At 51.9% G+C, this 10,000-nt stretch overlaps 1 protein-coding gene across 2 annotated transcripts in view; it reads left to right on the top strand.

Moving 5' to 3' along the window:
* plxna2 (plexin A2) overlaps positions 1-10,000 on the top strand; it is a 142,037-nt gene that overhangs the window by 116,427 nt on the left and 15,610 nt on the right. For both annotated transcript variants that reach the window (XM_035521313.2, XM_081704060.1), the window contains exons 22-26: positions 715-983; positions 7,467-7,533; positions 8,269-8,415; positions 8,769-8,928; positions 9,507-9,610. In XM_035521313.2, coding sequence (XP_035377206.2) covers positions 715-983; positions 7,467-7,533; positions 8,269-8,415; positions 8,769-8,928; positions 9,507-9,610 — 747 coding nt within the window. The remainder of the gene's footprint in view (positions 1-714; positions 984-7,466; positions 7,534-8,268; positions 8,416-8,768; positions 8,929-9,506; positions 9,611-10,000) is intronic.

Consider the following 10,000-nt stretch of genomic DNA (forward strand, 5'->3'; position numbering starts at 1 on the left):
ATATAACAGAATGACATGTAACAGGTTTAGCTATTGAATTATATTTTCCATGTATAATTAGCTAACTGCAGGAGCATCTGACCAATAGCCATTCAGCAAGCGGTCCTGTCAAAACGTGCGTTAGTTTGATTGGATGGCCATGTGAGCTCGGCTATGCATACATTATTCACACATGCCCTCATTTGCATACAGGAACATGATAGGCTGTCACGTTTTATAGGGCAGTATGAACTGACCGACCATGTGGGTAAAAGATTTTCACTTTCGTCTTGTTTATCATTTTGATGAGTCTGTGTAATAGCAAAAAGACTTGATCCTAAATAATGGGTTTTTAAGGTCACATATCATTAACATTTATGTTGATAATATATAAGATACCATTAATACATGGCATATACATACCTGTGCATGCAAGCATGAGTGTGTGAGAAACTCAGAGTAAATCACAGGTAATCTTAACAACATGTGGTCTTAAAGTGCTTTTTACAACAGCTACATCTATTAATAACCAAACAGGCCAGAACACAGTTACCTGATGGTCTCATTCCACATAGATAGTGATGTACCCATGTATGTGACACTTATTTGACCCCATATCCTGGCAAGACATGAAAACAAACATGAACCTGTGTGTTTGTTTGTGTGCGTGTGTGTGTGTGTGTGTGTGTGGTGTGTGTGTGTGTGTGTGTGTGTGTGTGTGTGTGTGTGTTACAGGTCTCGGGGAATGGTCAGCAGAGTGTGGAGAAGGCCCTCAAGCTGTTCGCTCAGCTCATCAACAACAAGGTATTCCTGCTGACGTTCATCCGCACGCTGGAGGCGCAGCGCTCCTTCTCCATGCGCGACCGCGGCAACGTGGCCTCGCTCATCATGACGGCGCTGCAGGGCCGTCTGGAGTACGCCACCGACGTGCTCAAACAGCTGCTCTCCGACCTCATCGACAAGAACCTGGAGAGCAAGAACCACCCCAAGCTGCTCCTGCGCAGGTACGGCCCACCCAGAGCCCAACCCGACCCAAACCGACAGCAGGTGCCGTGCCGGCCGGCTGGTTGGAGGCGGGGCGGAGGCGGGGCATATGCGTATGCCCTCCCACAGTCCTTTGAGACAGACATTATGTAAATACTCCACAACAATGGGAATGGCTGGCCGACATCAAAGGCCGCGTTTCTCCATTATGTCACTCCGTCTTACAGCTGGTAACTTTATTGGAATTAATGAGGGTTTCAGGAGTGTCAGGCTGGGCTCGGGACATCTCTCTCACTCCCTCACTCTCTCTGCACACTCTCTTCTTTCCCCCTCTCCCTCCATCCCTCTGTCTCTCTCGTTCTCTCACTCTCACTCCCAGAATGCAGTGTGGCTGCCACTGTCATTTATTGTCGGTGTTCTACCGACTCATAAAACATTTAGGAACTTCTGGGCTCTACTCCTACTTCTCTTTCTCTATCTATCTATCTATCTCTCCCTCTCTCTCTCTCTCCTTCCTCCCTCTCCCTTCCTCTCTTCCAATCCATCTGTCTTCCCTCCCTCGCTCTCTCTCTCTGCTCCTTGCTTTCTGTCATTCTGTCTTTTTTTGCCGTGGGCCCTGGGTGATGTGTCAGTCAGAGCCATGCCCGGAAACCCCCCCCCCCACCCCACCCCTCGGATCAGCGCCGGCCGCGTTTCGCGTCACGCTTGAGCGGACTGGCTTCTGCTTACAAGATTTTTGCGGCAGCACTGCAGTGCTGGGACCTTAACATTGGACTCATAAAAAAGACTCTCTCTCTCTCTCTCTCTCTCTCTCTCCCTCCCTCTCTCTCTCTCTCTCTCTCTGCCCTCATGACAGTTTAATTCATTAGCCCGTTGTGCAATGTAAGGCTGCTCATTAATAGTCAGAGAAAATATATGCAGGTACGTGGATGTTATCCGCAGAGGCGGGGACATGGATTATGCTGTTATTTAACGTGACAGACGTGACTGCGTCTCTCTCATTATCAGTCATCCTTAAGAACATAATACCGTAATCCCCCAGGGCCAGGGGCCCAGCCTCCAGCCCGAGGGGCCCAGACTTTTAGACAAAACACCCTTTTTTTTTTTTGTTATTTTCTTCCGTAATTTTAGGGATTATCAATTTGACACGCTGGCTTGGAATTCTCGTGCTCCGTGGTTCTTACTCTGACAAAGGAGACTGGAATCTCTCTCTCTCTCTCTCTCTCTCTCTCTCTCTCTCCCCTCCCTCTTTCTGTATTTTTACTGCTCACTGAATCTTTTGTCTGAACCTAAAAGTCATGGCGCATCCTGAGTTGCTGTTGTCTGTGGTTCTTATGTAACCTTCCCTGGACTTTTTTTACTCCGCTGGACTGTTGGAGATCAGCGGGTGACGGAGGTTGCTGGATGCTGGCAGCGGTCGGAGCTCATTCTGTCCCAGCGGAGGAGACGGTCCGACATCCTCCGCCTTCATGCAGACCTCATCGTTTTCACTTTTCATCCAATCACTTAATTCAGATCAGGGTCACAGAGGGGTCACGGGATGCACGAGCACGCCTTCTCGCCAGGCCAGTTTAGATGGGACCATTTCACGGTCCGCGGTTAGGCAGAGGGCGGAAGATTTAGACGTACCGAGTAGTCGCATTCGAAGGCCTCTCTCTCTTTCCCTTTGCTGCGCTCAATGTCTCTGTTTTACTGTACTAATAGGTTTTATAATGAAAAAGAAGAAACTTGTTTGAGTTACAAAAGTGTAACACACTAAACTACTTTCATGACATGTAATTTAACAGCATTTCCTTGAAATCAGGACGAAGGACTTGTTGAAGTGTGTGTGTGGGAGGAAATATGTGTGTCAGGGACGCCCTCCAGGCAAAAGAAACAGCTTGAGGAATTATGCACAATGTCAACACAGAATAATTTCCTTTTTTAAATTGACAAATTTAATCGTTAGACGGTTTTTAACAAATAATGAGAATGAGGACACCCTGCCTACGTCACGGTCAGGTTCATCTTTCTGTGTTAACACAGAGCCATTGCGCTAAACTTACGACTGCGTTAAAAAAAGACAAAAGAATTATTACTTGAAAGAGTTTCATTTGTTAGTCCTGAGAGAGAGAGAGAGAGAGAGAGAGAGAGAGAGAGAGAGAGAGATGATGAATCCTGTATAAAGCTGAATGCCTTACAGAAAACATCTTAAACGCACATCATGCCATGCAGTCTAGCTTACTGTCCCTATCCCCTGTGCTTTGACAGACGTTTTCCACGTGTGCTGTTGGGGACACTCCCACTGCGTGGCGTACCCCTGCTCGTGACGTGACCACCTCCCACTGCGTCTCGTACCCGCGCTCGTGACGTGGCCGCCTCCCACTGCGTGGCGTACCCGCGCTCGTGACGTGACCGCCTCCCACTGCGTGGAGTACCCGCGCTCGTGACGTGGCCGCCTGCCACTGCGTGGCGTTCCCGCGCTCGTGACGTGACCGCCTCCCACTGCGTGGAGTACCCGCGCTCGTCACGTGGCCGCTCTGCGTGCGACCCGCGTCGGGTGACGTGACCGCTCCACTGCGTGGGCGACCCGCGCCGTGACGCATTCACCTCCCACTGCGTTCGTACCCGCGCCGTGACGTGGCCGCTCCTCACTGCGTGGGCGTACCCGCGCCGTGACGTGGCCGCTCCACCGGCGTGAGCACCGCGCCGCTGGCGTGGCCGCCTCCCACTGCGTCTCGTACCCGCGCTCGTGACGTGGCCGCCTCCCACTGCGTGGCGTACCCGCGCTCGTGACGTGGCCGCCTCCCACTGCGTCTCGTACCCACGCTCGTCACGTGGCCGCTTCACCGCGTTCGCACTCGCGCCGCACGGTCGCCTCTCACTGCGCATGCACCGCGCCGTGACGTGGCCGCCCCACTGCGCAAAGGCACCCGCCGCCGTGACGTGGCCGCTCCCACTGCGTGGCGACCCGCGCCGCACGGGCCGCTCCTCACCGCGTCTCGCACCGCCGTGACGTGCCGCTCCCACTGCGTCTCGTACCCGCGCTCGTCACGTGGCCGCCTCCCACTGCGTGGCGTACCCGCGCTCGTGACGTGGCCGCCTCCCACTGCGTCTCGTACCCACGCTCGTCACGTGGCCGCCTCCCACTGCGTCTCGTACCCGCGCTCGTGACGTGGCCGCCTCCCACTGCGTGGCGTACCCGCGCTCGTGACGTGGCCGCCTCCCACTGCGTCGTGACGTCATCACTCATTGGCCGGATGACGGGTTTTACCTCCGTTATGACTTGGAGCTCGGCGGGTAAAATATTACCCCCCCCCAGTCATAAATGTAGGTGCCATTCTCCTGCCCCTGTATGCCTCTCTCTCTCACGCTCGCTCACTCAGTTCAATTCCATTTTCTCTCTCTCTCTCTATCTATCTATCCATCTATCTATCTTTTCTTTCCTCACCATCTTCCGTTCTCTGTCCTGATATGGGAGTCTGAGGGGAATGGTGACCAAAACCCCGAGCACTTTTACCCTCCTCATGTTGTGCCAACATGTGTTTGTGTACACATGTGGGTTTGTGCGTTCGTGTGTGTTTGTGTGTGTGTGTGCACATTTCTGTGCTATAATGAGATTTTCAGCCATCCAGATCAGTTCAGAATGGGCTGTTAGCATGAAACATTGTTCTGAATGTCACCTCATTCTCTGAAGCATTCCTCCAACCCCACCAACACACACAAACACACACACACACACACACACCACCTTCTGTGTTTAATTGGCTAACGAAACCCCTCGTGTTCATTAATGATACTCAATTAAAAGAATGGAGGAGGAGAGACTGAGAGGCTTTTTTTTAAATGATTCAAATGCAGAGAGACATTAAGAGGAGTGGCAAAGCAAACAGAAGACTCGCTGACTTCTCCAGGATGAGGCAAACTCATTTAACTGTGCAAATGGCTCCCATTAGATGTGTGCTGATTCATTTTCTCTCTCAGTGGGGGAAAACGGGCCTGTGTGTGTGTGCGCGCCCGCGTGTGTGTGTGTGTGTGTGTGTGTGACAGTGTCGGTGGGTGGTGCATGGAGTGTAATGTCTGTGTGTGTGACAGAGTGACTGAGTGCGCGTGTTAATGGGTGGATGGGTAGAATTGTGTGTGTGTGTTGTGTTTGAGGTATAATGTGTGGAAAGGTTAAAAAAAAGATATAATGAAGAGGATTTTAAGATCAGTTTTCCATAATATTGTGTAATATTGGACTATGTGTGTGTGTGTGTGTGTGTGTGTGTGTGTGTGTGTGTGTGTGTGTGTGTGTGTGTGTGTGTGTGTGTGTGTGTGTGTGTCCATCACACTCCCAAACACAAAATTGAACACATCCCCCACACACTACAGTCTCGTCTCATCTATGCACGGTTAACTATAACCAGTAAAACCAGAAAGCACTTAAGGAATGTGTGGATGAAGATGAAGGCCTCTTTGTACACAGGCGCCGAAACAAAACAGTGCAGCAGCATTGACCTGATCAGCGTGAAAATGCTCCCAACATCACAGCAAGAAGATTCAAGTCATGTGCTTTCACTGTTCCACGAGAGGTTACATCACCTCCTCAGGCAAGCTTCTCTTCTTTCTCTCTCTCTCTCTCTCTCTCTCTCTCTCTCTCTCTCTCTCCCTCACTCCCTCTCAGCTCTCTCTCTCTCTCTCTCTCCCTCTCTCCCTCTCTCTCTCTCTCTCTCTCTCTCTCCTCTCTCTCTCCCTTCCTCTCTCACCTCTCACTCCCTCTCTCTCTCTCTCTCTCTCTCTCTCTCTCTCTCTCTCTCTCTCTCTCTCTCTCTCACCACTCCCTCTCTTCTCTCTCTCTCTCTCTCTTCCTCACTCCCTCTCAGCTCTCTCTCTCTCTCTCTCTCTCCCTCTCTCTCTCTCTCTCTCTCTCTCTCTCTTGCTCTCATCAGGAGGCAAACATCCTTCCGTTTTTAGGACCCACTCTGGCTGGGTAGCAGCCTAGTGCGCGTCTAGCCGGTATTCTCATAAACGCGGCGCGGTTCGTCAGCTCTGCTTTGATCCTGCCTTTTGTGAGAGCAGCTGTCAGCCTTTCCCACATTGCGCTGGGACGGAGGCAACGTGTGACGACCGCGTGTTAAACACCATCACGCACATCCAGGTGACCTGATGGCCTGCCTGAGCTGCCTGCAACCGAATTGCACAGTGCGCCTGGTTGTGTAGAACGGAGGATGGATGCAGTCATACATGTGGAATTACTGCATTTCTAACCAGCCACCTCCCACCTGTGTACGCACGTGTGTGTGTGTGTGTGTGTGTGAGACCTGCACTAAATCCTTTCTGCCTCTCACACACACACGTACACATAGGTACAGGCACACTAACTTCACAAACACGCACATGCACACAACCTCCCTCCTGCATCTCTCAGGTAATGACAGTTATTTTCATAGGCATTAAGAGGGTCATTTTCCCATACACTGTTGAGTAAATTGGCAGTCAGCTACCTCCTCTGTACCGTGGTAGCTAAGAGTAAGAAGTGTGTGTGTGTGTGTGTGTGTGTGTTTCTCTAAGTGACAAATATATTGGTGATTTCACACTGTTCAGCCGTGTTATTGTGTCCATAATGTATAGATAAAAGACACCAATGCATGCCTGAGGTTGGGAGAGTGTGTGTTTTGTTCTGATCTTCCGAGGTGACGGAGTCTTTTATGCTGATGGTTGTTTGTATATATGTGTGTGTGTGTGTGAGACGCAGAAGGAGGAGGGTCTGTATTGGTATTCCATGGGCGCACTGTTCCGCTGAAGTGGGAGAGTAACCCTTTCATGTATTTTTCATGCTCGTTAACCGTCTGGCTGCAGTTGGTTCTCTCTCTCTCTACCTTTTTCAGCTGCTCCTTTTTTCTCACCGCTCCAGAAACCAGAGCCCATTCTCCGCCCAACACCGTCGTGCTCCATAATTTATGCCAAGGTGGTGTGTGTGTGTGTGTGTTTGTGGATGTGTGTGTGTGTGTGAGCGTGTGTGTGTGAGCGTGTGTGGGTGAGTTGTGTGTGAGGCAGGTGGTGTGCGCACGTGTGTGTGTGTGTGGGCGCGGGTGTGTGTGCGCGTGGGTGTGTGTGTGCCGTGTGTGTGTGTGCGCTGTGTGTGTGCGCGTGTCACAGGTGTGTGCGCGCGCGCGCGTGTGCGCCACACAGTATGTGTGCGCGTGTGTGTGCGGCCAGAAAAAAGACATGTGCGTAAGGTGTGTGGATGTGTGTGTGTGTGTGTGTGTGGATGTGTGTGCGCTCGTGAACCTTTGTGCCGCTTCAAAGGCGAGCACACATGAAAGCGTCTGTGGTCCGGACAAAGAGTGACAGGATGGGTGGTGGGCGGGGCAAGGGGTGTGGCCAAACTCCTCTCAGCCCGCCTTTCAGCCCTCCCCCAGCAGCTCCACACTACCACTATGCCCTCACGCCGATTATGAGCACGACGGTGTCGATTGTACAGCACATACTGTGAAATTAAGCGCCTTTTCTCACAGGGTGTGTGTGTGTGTGTGTTTCAGGACAGAATCTGTGGCTGAGAAGATGCTCACCAACTGGTTTGCTTTCCTCCTCCACAAGTTTCTTAAGGTAACGCGTCACCAGCAGTCGGACCGTGCTCGCACAGACCGGCGTTTTGTTACTGCATGGCCAAGCCCCTGAGCTGGATGTTACAAACAACTAACAAATAACTAAAAATGGCTTATAACCTTTGATTTTTCAAAGAGTATTTCTATGTTATTCTTATTGGTGTGTTAGCTGTGTGGGATGGTTTTACTGTTATTACACAAGGCAGAAGCTGTTGATCTGTATGGGGCCGTTGTGTAATTGTCAGTATAACTGGTGATGGTGAAGGCAGAACACTTCTGTGCAGCCAGCCAATCAGGGCTCCTGAGTGTCTGTGTGTGCGTGCGTGTGTGTGTGTGTGTTTTTTTGTTTTTTTTACATGAGTGTGCTGGTGAGCCCCTGTTCATTCTTTACTCTGTGCGTGTGCATGTGTGTGCACGTGTGTGTACGTGTGTACATGAGTGTGCTGGTGAGCCCCTGTTCATTCTTTACTCTGTGCGTGTGCATGTGTGTGCACGTGTGTGTACGTGTGTACATGAGTGTGCTGGTGAGCCCCTGTTCATGCTTTACTCTTTGTGTGGGTGGGTGGGTGTGTGTGTGTGTGTGTGTGGGTGGGTGTGTGTACAGGTGTGTGTGTGGGTGGGTGTATGGGTGTGTGTGTGTGTGTGTGTGTGTACAGGAGTGTGCTAGTAAGCCACTGTTCATGCCTTACTCTCTCTGTGTGTGTGTGTGTGTGTGTGTGTGTGTGTGTGTGTGCAGGAGTGTGCTGGTGAGCCCCTCTTCATGCTCTACTGTGCTATAAAGCAGCAGATGGAGAAAGGCCCCATAGACGCCATCACTGGAGAGGCGCGCTACTCCCTCAGCGAGGACAAACTCATCCGCCAGCAGATCGAATACAAGACATTGGTCAGTGGGCCACCACACACACACACACACACACACAGGACTGCACGTACGTTACGCGTGGGGCTTGCGATCCGTGCGCATGCGTGTGTATCATAAACACATATGTTCCATCTTTCAGTGTGTGTGTGTGTGTGTGTGTTTCTGCTCATTAGACCGTGACCCCCTGCTGAAGCTGAAATTGGGCTCCTGCAGGGCATGTGAAATTAGATTTCTGAGGCCAGAAAATGGTCTTTTCCTCAGTGCTACTGCCTAGTCCCGCAAACACACCCGTCCTGAACAGAGTCCCGCAAACACCTGTCAGCACATCAAATTTTGTCTCTCTCTCTCTCTCTCTCTCTCTCTCTCTCTCTCAGATTTTGAATTGCGTGAATCCAGATAACGAGAACAGCCCGGAGATTGCGGTGAAGGTGCTGAACTGCGACACCGTCACGCAGGTGAAGGAGAAGATCCTGGACGCAGTGTACAAGAACATGCCCTACTCCCAGAGACCCAGAGCAGTGGACATGGACCTGGGTGAGACACAAACACACACACACACACACACACACACGTGCATACACACGCATATACACACGCACACAGCCTTATCCAGGCCTATCAGTGTCTCGTTTGCCTGTTTATTGATGGCCGTGGTTGTGTGTGTGTGTGTCCGAGTGACCCAGGTGATGTATGACAGACGGGGTAACCAGACTGGCTCCCTGTGTCATTTCTGGCACACACACTTTTCAAATTCATACAGCACAAAAGCTCCCCATCAGCAGTGCAAATCAGGCTTCCAACACCTCTGCCCCAACAGCCGCTTCCATTACGAGCTGTTTGGGCCACCCGCGCCTGGGACTGGCACTGTCGCGTGAGTGTGTGTGTGTGTGTGTGTTGGGGGTGTTCTACAGCCATCATCTGTGCATCTGGCGAGTGCACAGTCTAATGGTGACCAGGCAACAGAGGGGAAAATCAATGATCATTCTCTCTGTGAATCTGTCTATTTTCCCATCAGTACACACTTTAGCATTTCATTACGCACATGGTGCGTGTATGGGAGGGGCGCACACGCGTCACTGAGCACTTTTTTTTGCCGTGTGTGCTCCCGCCAGAGTGGCGTCAGGGCCGGATGGCACGGGTAGTGCTGCAGGATGAGGACGTCACCACCAAGATCGAGAACGACTGGAAGAAGCTGAACACTCTCCTGCACTACCAGGTGAGACCTGCTCCGCCCGCCAGGGTCCCCCAGCCTGCACACCTACAGGCCTGCAGTACCGGAGAAGGGCGTGGCACGCACACGCGCTTGTCTGGTACGAGTGAGCCACCCCGGCGTGAACGTGACGTATTAGCTCCGCCCTGCTCAGCTCTGTTCCCCAAACAGGAGACGTGGCTTTATTCAGAACGTGGAGCCTCCTCTGTGGCGTCCAGCTCCGTGCCTGTGCTCTGACGTGCCCGCGCTGCTGGTGGCCGGGGACGGGGCGCGTGCGTGTTCACGTTCGGCCGACGTCTCTCGACCTTTCTGCGTCTTTAACCGCGTGTTGCTGTACTGTACCTGCAACGGAATGTCATCAGAGTCTTCTAGCACCCAGTGCAACCTGCATGCTGA

The sequence above is a fragment of the Electrophorus electricus genome, chromosome 21, assembly GCF_041902795.1.
Source record: "Electrophorus electricus isolate QZ-2024a chromosome 21, ASM4190279v1, whole genome shotgun sequence".
Taxonomy (NCBI): Eukaryota; Metazoa; Chordata; class Actinopteri; order Gymnotiformes; family Gymnotidae; genus Electrophorus; species Electrophorus electricus.